This window comes from Wickerhamiella sorbophila (genome assembly GCF_002251995.1).
Source record: "Wickerhamiella sorbophila strain DS02 chromosome Unknown contig3, whole genome shotgun sequence".
NCBI lineage: Eukaryota > Fungi > Ascomycota > Dipodascomycetes > Dipodascales > Trichomonascaceae > Wickerhamiella > Wickerhamiella sorbophila.
In genome coordinates, this window is record NW_020194004.1 from 129,211 (window position 1) to 148,908 (window position 19,698).

At 50.3% G+C, this 19,698-nt stretch overlaps 13 protein-coding genes across 13 annotated transcripts; 7 read left to right on the forward strand and 6 right to left on the reverse strand.

Moving 5' to 3' along the window:
* Positions 1-414: 414 nt before the first annotated feature.
* Positions 415-2,841, forward strand: B9G98_01918 (hypothetical protein; the record flags this gene model as incomplete). The annotated part of the gene is made up of 1 exon (XM_024808475.1): positions 415-2,841. One exon carries the CDS (start codon positions 415-417, stop codon positions 2,839-2,841), a length of 2,427 nt encoding a protein of 808 aa, XP_024664243.1.
* A 185-nt stretch (positions 2,842-3,026) lies between these two features.
* Positions 3,027-4,757, forward strand: B9G98_01919 (Pescadillo; the record flags this gene model as incomplete). Its single annotated transcript, XM_024808476.1, has 1 exon — positions 3,027-4,757. One exon carries the CDS (start codon positions 3,027-3,029, stop codon positions 4,755-4,757), a length of 1,731 nt encoding a protein of 576 aa, XP_024664244.1.
* A 58-nt stretch (positions 4,758-4,815) lies between these two features.
* On the reverse strand, positions 4,816-5,419 carry B9G98_01920 (Mediator of RNA polymerase II transcription subunit 18; the record flags this gene model as incomplete). The annotated part of the gene is made up of 2 exons (XM_024808477.1): positions 4,816-4,822; positions 4,884-5,419. The coding sequence occupies 2 exons, from the start codon at positions 5,417-5,419 to the stop codon at positions 4,816-4,818; spliced, it is 543 nt and encodes a 180-aa protein (XP_024664245.1).
* A 192-nt stretch (positions 5,420-5,611) lies between these two features.
* On the forward strand, positions 5,612-6,877 carry B9G98_01921 (Delta(14)-sterol reductase; the record flags this gene model as incomplete). The annotated part of the gene is made up of 1 exon (XM_024808478.1): positions 5,612-6,877. The coding sequence occupies one exon, from the start codon at positions 5,612-5,614 to the stop codon at positions 6,875-6,877; it is 1,266 nt and encodes a 421-aa protein (XP_024664246.1).
* Positions 6,878-7,321: 444 nt separating this feature from the next.
* B9G98_01922 (hypothetical protein) lies at positions 7,322-8,836 on the forward strand (the record flags this gene model as incomplete). The annotated part of the gene is made up of 1 exon (XM_024808479.1): positions 7,322-8,836. The coding sequence occupies one exon, from the start codon at positions 7,322-7,324 to the stop codon at positions 8,834-8,836; it is 1,515 nt and encodes a 504-aa protein (XP_024664247.1).
* Positions 8,837-8,899: 63 nt separating this feature from the next.
* B9G98_01923 (RNA polymerase I-specific transcription initiation factor rrn7) lies at positions 8,900-10,507 on the forward strand (the record flags this gene model as incomplete). Its single annotated transcript, XM_024808480.1, has 1 exon — positions 8,900-10,507. One exon carries the CDS (start codon positions 8,900-8,902, stop codon positions 10,505-10,507), a length of 1,608 nt encoding a protein of 535 aa, XP_024664248.1.
* On the reverse strand, positions 10,437-11,318 carry B9G98_01924 (Thymidylate synthase; the record flags this gene model as incomplete). The annotated part of the gene is made up of 1 exon (XM_024808481.1): positions 10,437-11,318. The coding sequence occupies one exon, from the start codon at positions 11,316-11,318 to the stop codon at positions 10,437-10,439; it is 882 nt and encodes a 293-aa protein (XP_024664249.1).
* Positions 11,319-11,584: 266 nt separating this feature from the next.
* On the forward strand, positions 11,585-12,463 carry B9G98_01925 (Acetolactate synthase small subunit, mitochondrial; the record flags this gene model as incomplete). Its single annotated transcript, XM_024808482.1, has 1 exon — positions 11,585-12,463. The coding sequence occupies one exon, from the start codon at positions 11,585-11,587 to the stop codon at positions 12,461-12,463; it is 879 nt and encodes a 292-aa protein (XP_024664250.1).
* A 34-nt stretch (positions 12,464-12,497) lies between these two features.
* B9G98_01926 (hypothetical protein) lies at positions 12,498-14,066 on the reverse strand (the record flags this gene model as incomplete). The annotated part of the gene is made up of 1 exon (XM_024808483.1): positions 12,498-14,066. One exon carries the CDS (start codon positions 14,064-14,066, stop codon positions 12,498-12,500), a length of 1,569 nt encoding a protein of 522 aa, XP_024664251.1.
* A 126-nt stretch (positions 14,067-14,192) lies between these two features.
* On the forward strand, positions 14,193-15,097 carry B9G98_01927 (Diphthine methyl ester synthase; the record flags this gene model as incomplete). Its single annotated transcript, XM_024808484.1, has 1 exon — positions 14,193-15,097. One exon carries the CDS (start codon positions 14,193-14,195, stop codon positions 15,051-15,053), a length of 861 nt encoding a protein of 286 aa, XP_024664252.1. The 3' UTR covers positions 15,054-15,097.
* B9G98_01928 (ATP-dependent DNA helicase RecQ) lies at positions 15,075-16,376 on the reverse strand (the record flags this gene model as incomplete). Its single annotated transcript, XM_024808485.1, has 1 exon — positions 15,075-16,376. The coding sequence occupies one exon, from the start codon at positions 16,374-16,376 to the stop codon at positions 15,075-15,077; it is 1,302 nt and encodes a 433-aa protein (XP_024664253.1).
* An 86-nt stretch (positions 16,377-16,462) lies between these two features.
* B9G98_01929 (Importin subunit alpha) lies at positions 16,463-18,094 on the reverse strand (the record flags this gene model as incomplete). The annotated part of the gene is made up of 1 exon (XM_024808486.1): positions 16,463-18,094. The coding sequence occupies one exon, from the start codon at positions 18,092-18,094 to the stop codon at positions 16,463-16,465; it is 1,632 nt and encodes a 543-aa protein (XP_024664254.1).
* Positions 18,095-18,524: 430 nt separating this feature from the next.
* Positions 18,525-19,622, reverse strand: B9G98_01930 (hypothetical protein; the record flags this gene model as incomplete). The annotated part of the gene is made up of 1 exon (XM_024808487.1): positions 18,525-19,622. The coding sequence occupies one exon, from the start codon at positions 19,620-19,622 to the stop codon at positions 18,525-18,527; it is 1,098 nt and encodes a 365-aa protein (XP_024664255.1).
* Positions 19,623-19,698: the final 76 nt, after the last annotated feature.

Consider the following 19,698-nt stretch of genomic DNA (forward strand, 5'->3'; position numbering starts at 1 on the left):
TAAAAGAAACCAGTCAAGTCCCAAGCAAAAAAACAAATGGCGACGGCTGCAGGATTCGAACCTGCGCGGGCAAAGCCCAATTCCTTAGCAGGGAACCACCTTAACCACTCGGTCAAACCGCCCTTGTTCAAATCTCAACTGTGCCGTCGTATATGATGTGAACGGCACGCTACTTAGCGTTTCTTTACCACAAAGCTAATATTTCCTTCAATTCACCGGGAAATGGATGTTCCAATTCAATTACTTTTAAAGTCAGCATCCACAGCAATATGACATCACGTGTTGCCTGCCGCCCACCTAGTCAAGAGTATCGGCACTCAAGCGTCTTTGAGCGCACCAATTGGGGATTTTAACTATTGAATAAATGCCCCGGAGGTATTCAAAAGCTCACGCTGCGAAGACAAACTTCCAATTATGCAATCAGCATTGGTGCACTCGGGGTCGGGAGTTCCTAGAGCCAAGCTCATTGCTAGTTCACAACGGAAATTCTTGGCAATTGCACATCACGATGGTTCAATAAGCGTGTTCAGTTTGTTCGAGCAGCTATGCAGTATCCTCAACCCCCATCAATCCGTCTGCTTCATGAGAATCGTCCGTGATTCGCTGCTTGTCGGGTTCTCTTCGGGACTATTTGCCAAGTTCAATGTCTATACGGGCGCTTTGAAGGTGTCTGTAAAGCTCGACTTTGAAGTGCGGGATTGTTTGTTGGTTGAATCGAGTATTTTGCTAATTGGGGACGACCCCCAGATGATCGTTGTCCATCGGAAAACCCTAGAGATCGAACACGCAGTTCCTCTCCCTGCTGTGCCTGTACATGTTACAAAATACGGAAGTCTTGCCATCATATACTGCGATGGCAAGATCGACTACATCAACGAAGATACTTGGGAACTTTCACACGGATTCTCCCTACCCCCTAAAGGCGGGAAATCAGGCGTGGAGGAACCCATTGTTGGCGCCTCAATTTTGCCAAACGGTCAATGGGTTATTATAAGACGCCATGTTTGGACATTATATGAAAAAGAAGACACAAGACTCGTTTCCCAGTTTGAATCTGCCGCTGTGAGTCCTTTCAATTACTGCGTTCCAGACGCTGAAGGAATTCTGGTTGTTTGTGACGACGAACGGGTGATCCTTATTGAAAACAATAATGTCCAAGTTATTGATCCAACGTGGCCTCGCTGTACACTTGTCGGTGTAGCTTTTTTGGGTATCGGCCGCTGTGCCATTCTTCGCGATCTCTCTTACTACGTGTTGGATAATTCAGGCCAATGGAAGGGCCCGTCGACGTTCACAACAATCACAAACTCAGAATGGGCTACAAGTGAGGGGTACATGAGTGACTCCAAGCTGATCAAATCTGTAAAGACTCAAGAAACCGTCTGTGAACTTCCGTCCCAGATATCTTGCCTGAATATTGACAAAACAACATGCTATGCTGGTCTTACAAATGGAAGTCTTGCCACAATTGAAGTTTCTGATTCCGATTGGAAGGTTTCTCAGGTAACACGTCTTCTCAATTCGCCAGTTGTTGGGATTCAGGTTTGTGAAAGATGGGTAGTCACCTGGTCAAGTGACACGGTAGGTGCTCTATCGGTAAGGGATAAGAATTTATTCCATATTATACCGATAGGAAGGCGAGTGAAGTATGCATACACATTTGCTGACCATTTGAGGGTTGCCCATGCCTTAGGAGATCAGGAATGGGATCTCGAGACTAGCATGACAATCACTGGGGGCCAGCCCGATGTCATATACCCCAAATCTTTCCGCACATGGAAGCCTATAGCTGTTGCACCGTTCGATGATGAGCAAAATACCTTTGGTGTTATTTCTACGTTTTACAAGGGTATATCTGTTGCTATCATGCCTACCAAGCCCACAGCGCAAAGTGCACCACTTATTTATACCGTGAAGGCATACCAAGGAGGTAGTATAGCTGAATCAGTTGAAGGACTTAGAGAGCATACGTCAATTGGAAACTATGAGGATTTTGTTGTTCATATCAGCTCTATTGATGCAAGCATGGGGAGGCTGGCTGCTAGCATTCTCACCGCGATGTGGAGCCCGATGAGGCTTACAGAGCTCGAGAATTCAGCAGGAACAAGAGCGTTGGTGCTTTTGAATGCCGTGTATCCTCTAGTTCCGGTGGCTGATTGGCTGAGACGGCAGCTTGGAGCGTTGTTTGAAGGTTCCCGTAAGGACAAATTGTTGGGCCTGCAGTTGCTAACCAAACACCCCGACTTGGATCTCTGTAGCTTTCCTTTTAAGGCAATTGAGGAGACAAGAGATATGTGTACCACAGACACATTCATTTGTGCCGTTGCAAAGGCGGACATTCGGCTATTTAACGATCTCATGGCAGTTGCTGTAAAACAACAACAGCTCATCCCTACAGCCCTCTACTGTATTAATGTCATTCTAGAGAACGATGCAGTGACATTGAAAAAAGACGAGCTCGCTTCTTTAGTTGGAACTGTCACTAACAGTCTTTCAGCCGGAAAACTTGCCCGCGATCTGTTGGCTAATATCTACTGGCGTTATCCCAAGGAAGTTTTATTCAATCGCCGCAAGCAGAAAATACTGGTTATTGTTGATAGCTCGCCAATCTTTGCCACAGTTTTTGATCTGCGCAAAAGCTCGCATGTCGATCTCACTGCCCCAGAGAGCGGCATCACCGCGGTCGAGTTTGTGAGCGATGGTGCCGGAGTTGAGGGCTCCTCAGCCACCCAAACCTATTTCTGGGACTTGTCTACGAGCGTATTTTCAGTTTTCAAGAGGCAGGTAGACAAGATTGAGCCCCAAAAAATCACCACCACGATGGTCACCAAAACCTTGTAATCGAGCTGAAGAGGCTTTTGAAATACGGCCAATTATTCGAATTATGAAGAGCTGTAATGTTTTTCGAGCTCGAACGAAACCGCATTGCTAAACTACATCGCTAACGCTTATACTCTGATGCATGCCCTCGCTTACCCAAAATCTGGATATAAAAAAATATTTGTCATCAGGAAATTTTCAACCTCATGGTGAAAACTAATACCAAGAAAGAAAAACGAGGTGGATTTTTGTCGCGCACACAAGCTGTGCGGGCTTTGCAAGTCTCACTTGGCGACTTCCGCCGCCTCTGTATTCTGAAAGGTGTCTACCCCCGTGATGTTTCTGGAAAGGCAAAAAAGAAGTTGACCAAGGGATCAACCAAACCAATTACTGCCTACTACCGCAAAGATATCCAGTATTTGCAGCATGAGCCTCTACTTGCCAAGTTCCGCGAGCATAAAATATTTGCCAAGAAGCTTTCTCGCGCTTTGGGCCGTGGAGATGTAACAGATGCTCAGCGGTTGGATGTGAACCGTCCCCGTTATACTTTGGATCATATCATCAAGGAACGGTACCCTACCTTTGTTGATGCGCTGGGTGATTTAGACGATGCTCTGAGCATGCTCTTTTTGTTTGCTATCATGCCTGCTACCGACAAAGTGTCTTATCGTATCACTCAGGAGGCCGAGAGATTGTCTACTGAGTGGATGGCCTTCATTGCTCGCGAGGGCTTATTGCGCAAGGTGTTTGTGTCCATTAAAGGTGTGTACTATCAAGCCAATGTTCGTGGCCAGGACATTATGTGGCTTGTTCCCTTCAAGTTCCCTCAAAATGTGCCTTCCGATATCGATTTCCGCATCATGTTGACCTTTTTGGAATTCTACACTACATTGCTGCACTTTATCCTTTACAGACTTTATACGGACCAGAACCTGGTTTATCCCCCTCATATCAACAAGTCTCGCGCCAGTGGTGTTGGTGGTCTGTCGTCTTTTATTCTCGAATCTACGGACTCGGGTCGGGCTCTTCCTGACGTCGAGACCAGCGGTAAAACGCAGGTCCAGAAGGTCAAAATTGCCCTTGACAAGGTCAAGAAGGCAGACGCTGAAGCAGACGACGAGGACGACGCCGAGGAAGATGCAGAGACCGAAGAGTTTGACACTTTCGAAGCGGGAGCAGAAGATGGCGACTCGTTGGTTCAGCCCAAGGCCCGAGGCAACAGTGATTTATTTTCCAAGTTTACATTCTACGTTGGGCGTGAGGTTCCTCTGGATATTATCGAGTTCCTTGGTGCTGCATTCGGCGCTCGTATCATTTCCGAGTCGGCTCTCGACGAGATGGTGGACAACGAAGACGAAGAACAGAGCAACACTGTGGATGTTTCCGAGGTGGACCTGAGTAAAGTCACGCACCAGATTTGCGATCGCCCAGCGGTCGCCAATAAGGTCCCTGGTCGGGTGTATGTCCAGCCCCAGTGGATCTTCGACAGCGTCAACAAAGGTGAGCTTTTGCCGGTCGGCCCCTATGCACCTGGTGAGACCTTGCCTCCCCATTTGAGTCCTTGGGGCGACCGGGGTACCTATAATCCGGAGACTGCTGCGGACGACGAAGTTGACAGCGAAGTCGAGGAGGAAGAAGAGGACAGCGAAGTCGAGGACGAAGACGAAGACGACGGAGAAAAGGACGACGAGCAGCAGGAGCTGCAGCTCGAGGCAGCAGGCGTCAAGTACTCTGATGCTCCGTCCAAGCCCAAGAAACGCAGCGCCAAGGTCTCTAAGGAGGACGAGGAGAAGGAGCTTCGTAAGATGATGATGACGAGTAAACAAAAGAAGCTCTACGGTCGTATGCAGCACGGTAATGATAAGAAGCAGGCACGCGAGGACAAGCTGCGGAGCAAGCGTCGCAAGCTGGAAAAGCTTAAGGAGAAGCTCGCCTAAGCCCTGACCCGCGTGTCGAACGCTTGGCGTTCTGGCTGGTCGAGGCTCACGAGGCCCTTTACGTCCTTTTGGAAGCCCAGCAGTTCCGCGGTCGCGGCTTCGATCGCCGGGAGGTCAGTCACCGACTTGCACGAGATGTGGGCCTTTACAAGAAACTGTTTCGACGGATCAGCCAGGCTCAATTGGTCCGCGGAGCAGGTCAAAATCCGAAATATTCTAAGCACAACGTTTTTAATAACAAACTCATAACCTTTTACCCAGTATTCGTCTTTGTAGGTGTATCCCAGGGTGGCGAGAAAGTCGAACGGATCGCCCTCGTGGATGGGCGTCGTCAACACGGATTGCGAGATAAGCTTGAGGGCCTGGCCAGCCTCTGGCACCTCGTGGACGGAAATCTCCCATTTTTCTTGCGACAGCGCTTGTTTGTTCTCTTGAAACGGTCGACACAGCGGGTCGTTTTGCCGTGCAAATATCCGGTACTGCTCGATCTGGTTTACTTGGCCGGCCGCCAGCTTCGGGCGGAACGGGTACGTGGGCTCCCAGCACAGAATGTGTTCCTGAAACTCGCGGGGCCTCATGCCCGACCACGACGTCAGTGCACTAAGAAAAATAGGCTGCTCCTGCTCAGCTACTACTCCATATAGCGACAGCTCCTGGACCATATTAAGTAAGAACGGTGCTTTGAGCCGCACGTCCGCGGGCTGTATTCTGTATATTATCTAAATTGGTGATTGATTTTATATAGCTAACACTACCATCTACTATCAAGTCTCTCTCAAGTGATTAGTGCCCACCGGTCTCTCAAGTCCATCTTCTTCCCCAAGTACTGGTTGTTCCTGATCTTATTAAGTATCATGACTATCATCAACCCAAGGACCGAGCACCTCGAGTTCATGGGCACCCCAGGTGCGTTGACGATCACGGTTGGGCTTATTTTTGTTATTCAATTGCTTTATTTTGGCTGCAACGCCGAGGGATGTCCGTCAGCTTGGTCGGTTTCTGCCCTGCTGAGCCAGGCAAAGAACGCTACCTGGATCTCGTGGCCAGCTGCCAAAGCGTATTTTGCTTGGCTGGGCGCCCTGACGGTGCTGGACTTTGTTTTGCCGGGCAAAAAAGTGCAGGGAACCGTTTTACGTACCGGCGAGCGTCTCCAATACCGGTTTAACGGCAAGGCGGTGATGGTAGTGCTTTTTTCAACCCTGCTGTTCCGCACGTTCTCCACCAGAGGACAGCTGCCTGAGCTCGTATTTGTGTACGATCACCTACATGAGATTGCAAATGTGACAATTCTGCTGGCATTGGCGTTCTCGACGGTTTTATACCTATGGAGTTTCGCTCCAAACAAGCTACTGGCGTTAGGTGGCAATTCTGGGCAGCCGATTTACGACTGGTTCATTGGCCGCGAGCTCAACCCACGGATCGGGCCGCTCGACATCAAGCTGTTTTTGGAAATGCGACCCGGTCTGCTGCTCTGGGCGGTCATTGATTTGGCAATGGCCCACCACCAGTACCTCAAGTTTGGGTCGGTTTCCGATTCAATGATCCTGGTGTGTGCCTTCCAGATCTACTACGTTGTTGAGGGAACCTGCTACGAGGAGGGCCTTGTTTCGATGATGGACACCACCATCGACGGCTTGGGGTTCATGCTGGTCTTTGGCGACATCAGCCTCGTCCCGTTCACCTACACTCTGCAGACGCGGTACCTGGCTGACCACCCTGTGTATTTGGGCCTGTGGAAGTGTTTGGCGATCCTGGCCGTCTACTTTGTCGGCATTCTTATTTTCCGCCTCTCCAACAACGAAAAGAACCGTTTCAAGGCCGGCGATCCTTCCACTGCCCACCTCAAATACATCACCTCCGAGACCGGCTCGAAGCTGCTTGTTTCGGGGTGGTGGGGGACAGCACGCCACATCAACTACACCGGCGACTGGATCGCTTCCTGGGGACACTGTCTGCCATGCGGCAGTGCCATCATTCCTTACTACTTTATGGTGTATTTTGCTGCGCTCCTCATTCACCGCGAAACGCGCGACGAGGCCAAATGTGCCGCCAAGTACAAAAAGACCTGGATCGAGTACAAACAGAAAGTGCCGTATCGACTTATCCCCGGTATTTATTGATCCTTCTTAGCCTTCAGCTCTTTATCGCCCATATCCTCTGTAAATGCCACAATCACGTATCCAATCAGCACGATGTTTGCCGCCAATGCCGCGGCGCCGCCAGACCAAATGCTGGAAAAGCCCATCCCGTTGAACACGAAGAACACCGTCAGCGGTAACACAATCATCGCAACCGAAAACAGAATAAGCTTGCGCACCACATGGCCCGGCACCTCTGGCCTCACTGCGGCTGGTTGAGACATGTCAGCAATTAAACCTGCCTGGTTGGGCAGCATATAACGATCGGAGCCGCCGGCCAGCGAGCTCCAGAAATTCTCAGCGGCCTCGTAGACTCACTAAATAGACGTAATGCCCGAAATACACAAAATCGCCTCCCCGCAACCACTGAATCAATCGCTCAACTAAGCCGCGAACATCATTCGACTTCTGACAAACCAACCTCCCATGAACTCTTCGGGATCCAAGGGTCAGGCCCGACAGGGCTTCAACGGTCGGAGCGGACGCCGTGGGCGAGAGGCGTCTGCTTCGACACGGTCTCGGTGGCAGCAACGACGGAACTCTGGGTCCTCTTCCCAGTCTCGGGGACCGTCGGAACCGGGGCTGCCTCCAAACGACGCTGGCGCGTTGTCTGAGTTGATTGCTTCTCTCAAAGACAAGCCAACCGTCGTAGGCCTACCCTCAGGCAGTACGCTTGAAGGTGTTATCGTGTCGTATGATGCCGAGGGACCGCTGGCTTTCGACTTTGCTGTCGACGGTAATCGCAGCAACATTCGCAAGTTTTCGGCTGACGAGGCAGCGTACCTGAGCTTCACCTCCCCTCCGCCTGCTCCTGCTTCGTCTGCTCTTGCTTCGGCTCCCACTGGACCGGCTGCTTCTCTACGTGGAACGCCTCCCACTGGCCCCGCATCGGGCGCCAGCTCAGGCTCCGCTTCTGCGGGGAAGTTTCGTACTGACGCTGCTATTTCCGGTGCAGGGAACGTTGTCGAGCGTAAACTGCAAAAATGGGAAGACACCGATGTCGATGGCTTGGCAGACTCCCTGGGCTCGTTGGACACAATGTCCCACGAGGGCCCCTGGGATCAATTCGCCGTGAACAAACAGCGATTTGGTGTGGAGTCGACTTTCGACGAACGGTACTATACTACCGAAATCGACAGTTCCCACCCGGAATACGAGGAGCGTCGCCGAAAGGCCGAACGGCTGGCTAAGGAAATCCTGAACGACCAAACCACAAATGTCCATCTTGCTGAGGAACGCAACCAACAGGTTGACGATTCAGGCATCGATGAAGAAGACAAGTACTCTGGTGTTGATCGTGGTAATGGCACTTTCATAAGCAAGGAAGCCAGGGCGGCTGAGGCAAACCCTCAGTACTACGACCGGGAACGTGCCGATAGGCAAAGCGATTTGGCTCAGTTCAACCAGGCCTATCAGCTTCGTGGGTCTCCCCAGCCTGGTCCTATTCCACCTGGCATGGTCCCTCCAATGATGATGCCTGTGGGAATCCCGCCTCCGATAGTTGGTTCGCCCGGACCCGGCATGGCTCCGCCATCCATTTCGCCCTCCCCGCCGGCCAAAAAGAAGTCTTCCAAGCCGTTCAGTTTTGCTTCGGCAGCAAAGGCGTCGTCTTTCAAGCCGATTTCGGGTGCAGCCAAACAGCCAAGCTTGTCTCCAGTTGCGCCAGGAACATCGATCCCTATTCCCAAATCTTCTCCCACGCCCCCTGTTGCCAAACCTCGTAGAACCCTTGATGGTGCGTTCGAGTACTTTGACCACTACAAGTCAAAGAATGAGGAGCCTGCCCGCCCCTTCACCACTCCGCCATCTTGGGACTCGCATTCTGGCCCCAGCTACAAGGACCAATTTTCGGTGATGGCTATGCCAATGGCCGTGCCAACAGTTCCCTACGGGTTCTATCCGGGTTATATGCCGCCACCTATGTTTGTGTACGACAAATAACTCGCTTAATCTATTAAATACTCTAAAACTCTCTATTTTTCTTCGTCCAGCACCAAGTTAGTCATGTGGAGTAAAGGGCCGCGATGCGGAGTGGATAACTGTCCCTCGCGGTTCTGGCGAAGTATTGGCGGTAACCAAGTTTGCCAGTACGGCCATGTTCGAGAGGGTATCGAGATTGGCCAAGACGAAGATGATTTCGTTCACGGACGCCGGATCAAGCGCCCCAAGCAGGATTTTGTGGAAAAACAAAAGGAGACAAATTATGTTTTTGGTAAAGATGCAGAGTCAATTATGGCCAAAAGCACCCAAAAAGTGCTCAAGCTGCAGCTGAAGTTTATGACGAACCATCATATAAAACACAAAGACTATGCCGGTGCTGTAAAGTCTATCTGGCTGGGGTTTCTGAAGGGCACCAAACTAGGCGGATCTACGGGGAAGCTGAGCATTGGACCAAGCCAGAATGTTAGCATTTTGTATTTGGCCTGTGTCATGTGCGGAATTCCTCTCTATCTGGTTGATTTTTGGCGTCTGGTGTATCGGTATGAGCTGCCTTATTTCGACGCCTACGACCGTCTGTTCGGAAACGAAGAAAACGCCCTGCCCCCCAATATTGTGGATCGAGTCCGCCCTCGTCATTTACCTGGATACGAAAAGCTTTACAACAATGCTAGGGCCATCGCGACGTATTTGGAACAGCATGAAAATTTCAAGTTCCCAGAGGTCATGCCGGGGCCCTTGATCTTCAAGGTTGTGCAGGACCTTTTGCTTCCGCCGCAAATCCACACTACTGTTGTTCGGCTGTTAAGCATAGTCAAGGCCCGCTTTGATCTTGGCGCCAATAAAACAGGGGTCAAGGTCCAGTCACCTGAAAACATGATCGTGTGCATGACGGCCGTTGCTGTCAAATTGTGTTATGGACTCGATAATCTCGAGCGCTCAGCGCCACAAGGTACAGCAGCCGCCGACGCCTTTGACTGGGAAGTTTGGCAAGAATACGTCACAAAGCTGTGGCTGCTAGACGACGAGTTCACCTATGCGGACGAACGGTCGGTTATTTATTGGGATCAAGACAAGACCAACCGATATTTGACGTGGTTCCAAAAGTATGTGCAAAGCGACACGTTCATGCGCAAGCCATCGGTTGTTGAAAACAGAATGCTGAACATGTTTCCGGTACAGGATATTCCCAAACAACAGGCTCTCGGCACTAAAGACTACGAAGAAATTGTGCCTGAGCTTCTGGCATCGTTGCATGAGACGTCGCAATCAACAGTGAATAAAGGACACCCGCCTCCTGGCTCAAACTATCCTCAATACAACAATGTCGGACAGCCAGACTGGTCGCTGCCCGATCTCATGCACACCCTGTTCCAGGTGTGCAGTAGATTCCTGAACGTCTCACACGAACAATTCAGATCTATGATGTACCGACTCGAGGGCTATTTGCGTGTGGCCCATCGAGATATTTATTTGGTTATGGAACGAGATGACACCACGGTGTGGACGCCTCCTAACCGGCTGTCCCGCGAGCAGCTGGATCTACGCAAGTCTACACAAAGAGCACGGGACAGAGCCTCGAGGTCGATCTCCGCGTCACCGTCTATACCGCCATTTTCATCTCAATCTTCCCCTGAGGTCGATAGCCTTGGAGATCAAAGTCGTCGAACTTGAAGTCATCGATATCGGTGACATTGCGCTTGATGAACAGCTTCGGGAACTCGCCAGGAGTACGCTCGATCTGCTGTTTAAGCGCATCAACATGGTTCGAATAGACGTGGGCATCTCCCATCACTTGAATGAACTCGCCAGGCTCGATCCCGCAAACGTGGGCGATCATAATCGTAAGAAGTGAGTAGGATGCAATGTTGAAAGGAACCCCCAGTCCCATATCGCAGCTGCGCTGATACATCTGACACGACAGGCTCTTTTTGCCATCTCTCATGGACACATAGAACTGGCACAGAATATGGCAGGGCGGCAGAGCCATTTTGTCGATTGCAGCAGGGTTCCAGGCGGTAAGAAGAATGCGACGGTCAAAGGGATTGCTTTTGATTTGCTCGATAACCTGCCGCAGCTGATCAACACCTTTACCTTCGTAGTTCTCGTCACAGCCATTATAACCCGCACCGAAATGACGCCATTGGAATCCGTAGACCGGGCCCAGATCACCCTCGCGGTTCTCGTGAAGTCCGCGTTTATCCAAAAACTCTCTTGATCCATTGCCATCCCAGATGTGAATGTCTTTGTCGCTGAGGTCTTTCGCATTGGTATTTCCGGCTACAAACCACAATAGCTCCTCGACAACTCCGCGGTAGAACGTGCGTTTCGTGGTCAAAAGAGGGAAGGCATTGTCCTTAAGAGAAAATCGAAGCTGTGGTGGAGCAAAAGTGCTGTATGTTCCTGTTCCCGTTCTGTCTTCGCGGAATTCGCCGTTTTCAATGATGCTTTTACAGAGACCAAGATATGCTCTTTCTCCGGACATTGTCGCGTGTCTGACAAATTAATTAGGGAAACAGCGAAAAAGGCTGATTTACAGGGCAGGCCGTGGCATTTTCGAGGCACATTTGGACAGCGACAAAACAGCTGGGTTTGTGCTCGCAAACAAGCCAATGCTCTTGAAATTGCAGCCCCCCGCCTAGTTTTGTCCATGGGTTTGCCGTTTATCCCCCCCGCCGGCCGTTATCGGAGGCTATCCTCGGGTGACTAATTTGCCCCACGTTCATAAGGAGCTTTTTTCATCATATAGTCATGCTTGGCTTGCGTAGTAAAGCAGTTTTGGCTCCGCTCGGGGCCCGCTCCAAGTCGTCTATTGCAGCATTGGCCTACAAAGCATTGCACAAAAACACCAAGCGTCCGCCCCTGCCCAAAATCGAGTCGCCCGACTGGACAATGAATGCCGCCATTTCGTCTATTCTGTACGAGACACCCGAGCCGCGCCGTGAAACTCGCCAATCGCACGTCTTCCAGTGTCTCGTTCAGGACGAGCCCGGTGTGCTTGCTCTGGTCTCAAACACGCTGGCTGCCCGTGGCTTTAATATTGATTCTTTGGTGGTTGCCAACACCGAGGTGGCCGATCTTTCTCGTATGACGGTGGTCCTCAAGGGCCAGCCCGGTGTAATTGAGCAGGCTCGTCGCCAAATTGAGGACCTGGTGCCTGTCTGGGCCGTCCTCGACTACACCGGTGCGCCTATGATCACCCGCGAACTTCTTTTGGCCAAGGTCTCTTTGTTGGGCCCCGAGTATTTTGAGGAGCTGGTGAGCCACCATCGCCATGCCCAACAAAACAAGCTCGCCCATCATGACTTCAAGATCAAGGACTACCACCCTAATAACATTGCTCACTCGGAGGCGCTGCGTCACAAGTATGAGCATCTCAGTGCTATCAAGCGCCTAGTGGAGCACTACGGCGGCAAGGTCGCAGACGTCTCCGATCGTAACTGCGTTGTTGAGCTTTGTGCTCCTCCCGAGGAGGTCACCAAGCTGCTGCACCATCTGAAACCTTTTGGTGTGCTGGAGATTGCCCGTACCGGTATGTCTGCCATGACCACCACTCCTCTGGACCGTGTCCAAGACGATGTTGCCGAGGACATTATCCATGAGGAGCTCGGTGATTTGCCCCCTGGTTAGTTTTGGAAAATAAATGAGTTACATATCCACACATTCACTTATAAACCTCAGTCTTACCTTGGAAATACATCCCTTGCAAGGCCATGTCTCCAATGGGGCTTTGAATAGATAAATCAAGGAGTGTTTGGTATGCAACTGGGGCATGCCCTACTATCAGCAGAGTGCGTGTGAACTTTGCAAACTGGCTGGCATTTTCTACCTCAAAGGGCGCTCTGTCTAGGTACAGAGTGATCTTGAACCCGTCATCTTGAGGAACCGTTACGGTCGGTGTCCATTCTTCGATATAGACCTGACCCATTCGCACACCATCATCAAATAAATAAATAGGGCCCTTGACAGAGTTCACTGCCACCAAAATATCCCGTTTGAGATGAATTATGTCGGGCATCTTTATGTGGACAATAACGTTTGCTGTGATGAGTGCTTCGTTCACATTTCCATATGTGATCTCAAAGTTGTTGACCTCGATTTGCTTTATTAGCTTGTCGTCGAGTGGCTTTCCAGAAAGAGTTACTGGCAGATTATAGCCGTGGATCAATGAGTTCAAGATGGGGATATCCGAGGAGCCCTCAACAAAAAGCTCGTTTGATTCTCCAGCCAGGTATCTAGATAGCCATGCATCCAACGCTGATTTTTTGCCGTCACATGGTTTAGTGAGATTCTCAGGCAGCTCGCTCAATGCCATGCTCATACTGACGTTGAATGACGGCTCATCGGTCTGCAACATGACACACTCTGTTGTCGCTCTGTCAATTGCAACTTTTGGCTTGTGGTCGCAGCCATTCATCTTCACGGACCAGGCCAAGCTTGGGATCTCGGCTTCAACAATGGTTGCAAACGCAACTTCTGCAGTCATGTCAACTTGTAGACTATTGTCTGCATTTCTGCCGACCTCAATGCCTGCAAGATGCCCAAGTTCTCCATGCGCCTCGTCGAATCGCAAAGGCACGTCAACAGACACAGGAGCTGAAAACACAAACCCCCACTTCCTTATCCTCACAAGAGCATTAATGACAAAAATTAACTCTTTGCCGCTCATCAAATCCATTGAAAGCTTTTGAAGCAAATCGGGCCTGCCGATATTTGAGATGCTGCAGGTCATATCAATCTCCGTCTCGGCAAGATTTGACACGTCCACAACAAAGAGACCTGGAACCGCTACGGATGCCAGATGAGAGGTTTTGGATGCATTTTGCACCGAAATCTCTAATGGTCCAATAATTTCTGCGGATATATCCCCAACAAATCCCGCCATGACCTCAACAGGCCATGCAGCGGGACCATCCACCAGCGTATAGTCCATTTTCGTCCATGCGCTTACTGCCATGGAAATATCCTCATCCAATTGAAGTATTTTGGCTGAAACCAGCTTGTATGAGACCGCGTCCACATAATGCGCTGGGCTAAAAGACTCCAAACTCTTGGCGGCAAGAAAGATCAAGGAAAATAGAGACAAAATAAGTACCATTGTGGCCGGTTTGTCTTTAAATAGCTGCCAAATACTCTCACTAGAGCCCTCCTCCCGAAGCATGGACCGGAAATCCTCCTCTATTTCTCGCAGTAGCGGCGTAGATTCATGCGCTTGTTGTTCTGGCTCGGGCATAATTAAGTCAACCTTCAATCAGTAAAAAATCGCTCCGATCAACAAGTCAAATACACAATTTCCCACCCGATTGAGTCTAGGTTGATCTTCAATTTAGATGTCTCCAGTGGGGAAAAAATATTTGTAATGCTCTATCTTGTAGGCCTGGGTTTATCGGATGTTAAAGACATCACAGTGCGCGGACTTGAGGTTGTAAAGGGTGCCAAGAGAGTGTACTTGGAGGCGTATACCAGCATTCTTATGGCGGCTGATGTGTCGAGTTTGGAAGAGTTTTACGGCCGAGAGGTGATTGTTGCCGACCGCGAGTTGGTCGAATCGGGATCTGACCAGATTCTAGAGGGCGCCGGTAAGGACGATATTGTAATGCTTGTTGTTGGCGATCCATTTGGCGCAACCACTCATACGGACTTGATGTTGCGTGCCCGGGAGCTTGAAATCAAGACTGATGTCGTTCACAATGCCTCGGTCATGAATGCAGTTGGTGCTTGTGGTGTGCAGCTTTACAACTTCGGGCAGACCGTCTCCCTTGTTTTCTTCACTGAGAACTGGCGTCCTGATTCTTTCTACGACAAGATTATGGAGAACCGCCGTCTCGGCTTGCACACGCTGCTGCTTCTCGATATCAAAGTCAAAGAACAGAGCTTGGAAAACATGGCCCGTGGTCGTCTAATTTATGAGCCTCCTCGCTATATGGATATCCGGACTGCTGCTGAGCAGCTGCTGGAAATCGAAGAGAAGCGTGAAGAAAAGTGCTATACTCCAGAAACACCCTGTATTGCCATCAGCCGCCTTGGCTCACCTACTCAGAAATTTGCCGCCGCAACCCTTGCTGAAATGGCAGAATACGATAGCGGTGAGCCCTTGCATTCGCTTGTTATTCTGGGTAACCGCATTCACGAGCTTGAGAGCGACTATTTCATGCAATGGGCGATCAATGAGTCTACTTTGAAATCAGCACTTGTTGAGGACGGTAAATTGCACAAATAAATAATCAAAAAAACATAAACACTAATAAAAACTGTCCTGCCAGCTCTCATACGACTTTTGTACTTTTCGTTGGCTTTTACAAATGTCACATGCAAACTCGCACCACACATGTGGCTTATCTGGAACCTGTTCAAAATACGACGCTAGACTCAAATGCCGGCATTTAGTGATGGTTTCTCCATATAGAGCGAGTGCTTTCAAGGACTCGATTTCCTGTTCTGTCCGAGCAAACCTCACACCCATGTTACGGCCTTGAAGAGAATAATACAGAATGCTCAAGCACGCTTTACCGTCTCGTCCTGCTCTACCGGTCTGTTGACTGAATTGCTCAATATTTTGCGGCATATCAAAATGAATAACAAATCTAGTGTCTGGTTTATCAACGCCCATCCCAAACGCAATAGTGGCCACTACAACCATGTAATCCGGATCGCCTTCGAGCCACCTGTTCATTACGCGTTCTTTTTCGCTAGCTTCAAGCTTGGCGTGATACGCATAGGCACCAATTCCCGAATCTCGCAGCTGTTCAGCAACCTGTTCAGTGGTGGCTCTTGAACGACAATAGATCAAACCGCACCCTGGGTAGGGCATCTTTTCTCGACCATATACAGACTCAATTCGCTTTTTGTAGGTCTTCAGAAACCGTATTATGCTCCTTAATCTCTCAGTGGGGTCTTCAACGTAGTTCACCTCGTAGTGGGTATTTGATCTGTTGACGCTGGTGCTAAAGACCTTAGGATTCTTGAGTTTCAGTGAGCTTGCAATTTTTTTTCGAGCATCTGCAGTTGCAGTTGCAGTCAATGCCATCATCTGTAAATCAGGATACTTGGCTTTGAAAAATCCCAACTGAGCATACTCTTTCCTAAACTCTCGGCCCCACTCTAGTGCACAATGAGCTTCATCGACCACAACTCGATTTAAAAACGAAGACTCAACTAGCTGGTCGACAATTGTCTTGAATCCGTCGCTGCAGGCTAGTTCAGGCGAGATATAGAGCAGTTTCGGGCCCTGGCCTTTAAGCAAGCTTTTTTGGATACTCTGACGAGTTTCATCGGCAGTCCTGTGATTGATAGTAGCAGCATAGATGCCCTTGGCTAAAAGGCCCTGAATTTGGTTGTCCATCAATGCTAAAAGTGGAGAAATCACCAGCGTGCAGCCGGTTGAATCAGCGATGGCAGGCAGCTGGAAAGTGAGCGACTTCCCGGACCCAGTGGGCATAAAAACCAGTACATCGTGCTTGTCCAAAACCGCCTCTATGATCTGCCTCTGCGTTGGACGTAGCTCGATACCGCCAAAAACGCTTAGCGCGTGTTCGATCTCCATGCAGCTTACACTAGCTTGAGATCAGCAAAAGACGTGTTTGGACGAGAACACAAAGTACAAAGACTCACTATACCATCCTAAATAGGTTAAAAATTAAAGCCCTGGTTCGACTGAGGAGCTCCGCCAAAGCCGAAGGTGTCACCTGCAGTCTGAGGCTCAATGCCGGTTCCTTCACCCGTGCCGTCGTCAGAAAAGTACTTGGTAATGATAGTGTAGGCACGAGAATAGATCTGATCATTAGCATTTTGCTGGGCATCGTTGATAGCATCTAAACCACCGGCCTCTTCGATGTAAATGGCGTACTCGTTGACACCGGAGTTGGACTGGTCCTTTTCGGCTTCGCCAACCCGCAGAATGTTGTCCAGACCATCCAACGCGACTTGCACGACGCGGTTGTCGACAGATTGAAGTAAGTCACATAGCGGCTTGATGCACCCTTGAGAAACAAGGTACCGCATGATGTCGGGGCGGTTGGCCGCGCCAGACGTGGCATTGGAGATAGCCCAGCAAGCCTCGCGGCGAGTCTTGAACTCGGCGGTCGACATAAGATTGATGAGGGGAGGAATGAGATTGTTGTCGATGACAGCCTGGATCTGAGCAACGTTGCCAGCGGTGATGTTGGACAGGGTCCAGCAGGCCTCACGACGCAGAGGTTCCTTAGTGGAAGACAGCAGCTGGAGGAGCTTAGGAAGAGCTCCAGCGTTGATAATGGTTTGGGTTTGAATGTCGTCACCAGTAACAATGTTGCCAATAGACCGAAGTGCCGGTGTCTGGAGTGAGGGGTTGCTGTGGCCGAGCAGCTCAACAAGGCGGCGCGGAATGCCATTATCGATCACAGCCTGGATCTTGTTGTTGGTCCCATCAGAAAGGTAAGAGATACCCCAGCAAGCATCAATCATGATCTCGTCGTCGTTCGAGTAGATGAGTCGGGCAAGAGTGGGCAAAACAATCTGGATTTGATCCCAGTTGGGCTGAGGCGACTTGCCACGGCAAAAGTTAGAAACAGTCCAAGTGGCATTGCGGAGCAATCCGAGCTTCTTTGACTTTTCGAGCAGCTCCAGCAACGGCGGCAAAATACCGGCGTTGAGTACAAGATCACGACAGGCCGGAGACTCACCAGCGATGTTACCCAAGCACCACACAGCCTGCTCTTTGACATCAGTATCGGCATTAGCCACGAGACTGACAAGTAAAGGAACAGCACCTGCCTCAACAACCGCACTGGTCTGCTGTGCATTACCAGATGAAATGTTGGTGAGAACCCAGGCAGCTTCAAACTGCATCGTGGGGTTGCTAGACTTGAGGAACTCGACAAAACGAGGTACTACGCCACTCTCAATGACTTTCTGGATGGGTGGGTTCTTATCAATACTCAGCAGCTTGCGGAACTTGACGGTTGCGTCCAGCTGCTGCTCCAGCGACGGACCAAAAACATTCTGTAACATGGCGGGCAGCTCACCCATGAGCTGAGACTCAACCGGAGACACATTATCGTCGTCGTCGTCGCTGTCGCTGTCGTCTCCGTCGCCCGAAGATGCAGCCGCCAGGTGAGTGGCATTGCGACGCTTGGCCAGGTTCTCATCGCGCTTCATCTTGCGGATTTCGACCTGAGCTTCCTCACGACGGCGCCGAAGCTCATCTGCACGAAACTGGCCTCGGTTTTTGTAGTTTGTACGCCGGTGCTCGGGCACATACTTCGATACGCCGCTGGCGTCCATTTTTTCTTCTTTAGGGTGAAAGATCTGGTTACTCAGCGAGGTCCTTTTTATGCCCCTAAAAAAGGTTGTGTTAGAAACTAAAAAGGCTTTGTCAATTGCAGGGTCGCTGGATACATGGAAGATGTAGCGCTTTTTGCATGAGCGTGGCTGGCGAAGTTTTGGCCAAAAAAATGGTGCACAAATGTTTTGTGTGTCTGAAAACGCAGTGCAAAAAAAACGGTTTTAAAGGTCTTGCCCGGATTCGAACCGGGGTTATTGGAATCAGAATCCAAGGTGATAACCGACTACACTACAAAACCGATTTCGAAATATACTGTTTCAAATGTGTATAAACCCTGGCGCAACAAACCACTGCTCAAATAACAAAGTTCAAACAACAAAATTCAAATTTTCAGCTAAATCAATTGACAATTGTCTATATAAATACATGCTAACAAGAGCACTCCAATGCTACAACGCTCTTTTCTTTGTCCATGCGGGCAAACACGGCTTGGCGAGCCTGTTTGAGAATTTGCTGGCGATGCGTAGAGTCCACTGCGCCTTCAGGCTTGCTGAGCTTTGGCGGAGACTTCAGATTGTTCACCGACTGTCGCACTCTCAGTGTGGGTGATGCCGGCGCTGCAGAGGGCTGAGTAGGGGAGAGTCGAATGCGGGTGGGTGATTTGGACGGCGACGGCGTCCGCAGCCGTTGAATAGGAGATGACGGGGCAGGCACTGCTCGTCCTCGTGGGCTTAGTGGCGGGGCTACTTTGGGTGTCGCCTTGATTCGAATCGGAGACGGCGATCGCGCAGCTGGCGATCTTGGCACCGCAGTAGGGGATCCAGGCGGTAACGACAGCGACGACAACGTTGGAGAGCCCATCGGCGAAGCCGTTGGCGAGGCGGTGGGTGATGCGATTGGGGAACTAATGCCGGCCGCCTTCAGTGATGCCTTGTACAAGCGCGCCACCTGGATCTCGACTCCCAGACCCCACAGGTATTCCTGAATGATCTGTGCTCGGCTGTTCAAATCACGTTTGTTATGCTTTTTGAGCACACTCTCAGCAACAGATCGACGAACAGCCGGCGTAAGAGGGTGCTCACGGTAGATATCCGACTCTGTCAAAGTGCGAATATACTCGTCGGTGCTAGCGTCCGGAGGTAGCACAGCAAACCGGAATCCCTGGTCAGGGAACTTGGGGAGATCCATTTGAGGCATATGCGAAAGTAGCAAGAGACAACGGAATCTATTCTTGACCCAATCCACGAGAACACGATGGGGGTCATGCAAAAGCACGTGCTCAAATCCAGCCAAATTATACATTTTATCCAAATTCGCGAGATCCTCGTCAGAGAGCTCCGGAATTGGCTCCACAAGCTGCTTCAGCGATGATCCAGGCATGTAGGTGTTGTTGGCAATGCGCAACCGGCGAAACATGTAGAACAACGACTTGACCTGCAAGTCTGCTCCATCTTCTTGGTCTCCCTGTTTATACGTAGGTATCGAGATGTTGCCTCTGGGGCGCCACATTGCTTTGAAAACGTCCATATGTTCAAGGGAGATGGTGGTGTGTTAGGCTGACTGTTTTGTCAACAAAGCCGCTGCAGGGACCTTTTGCACCCTA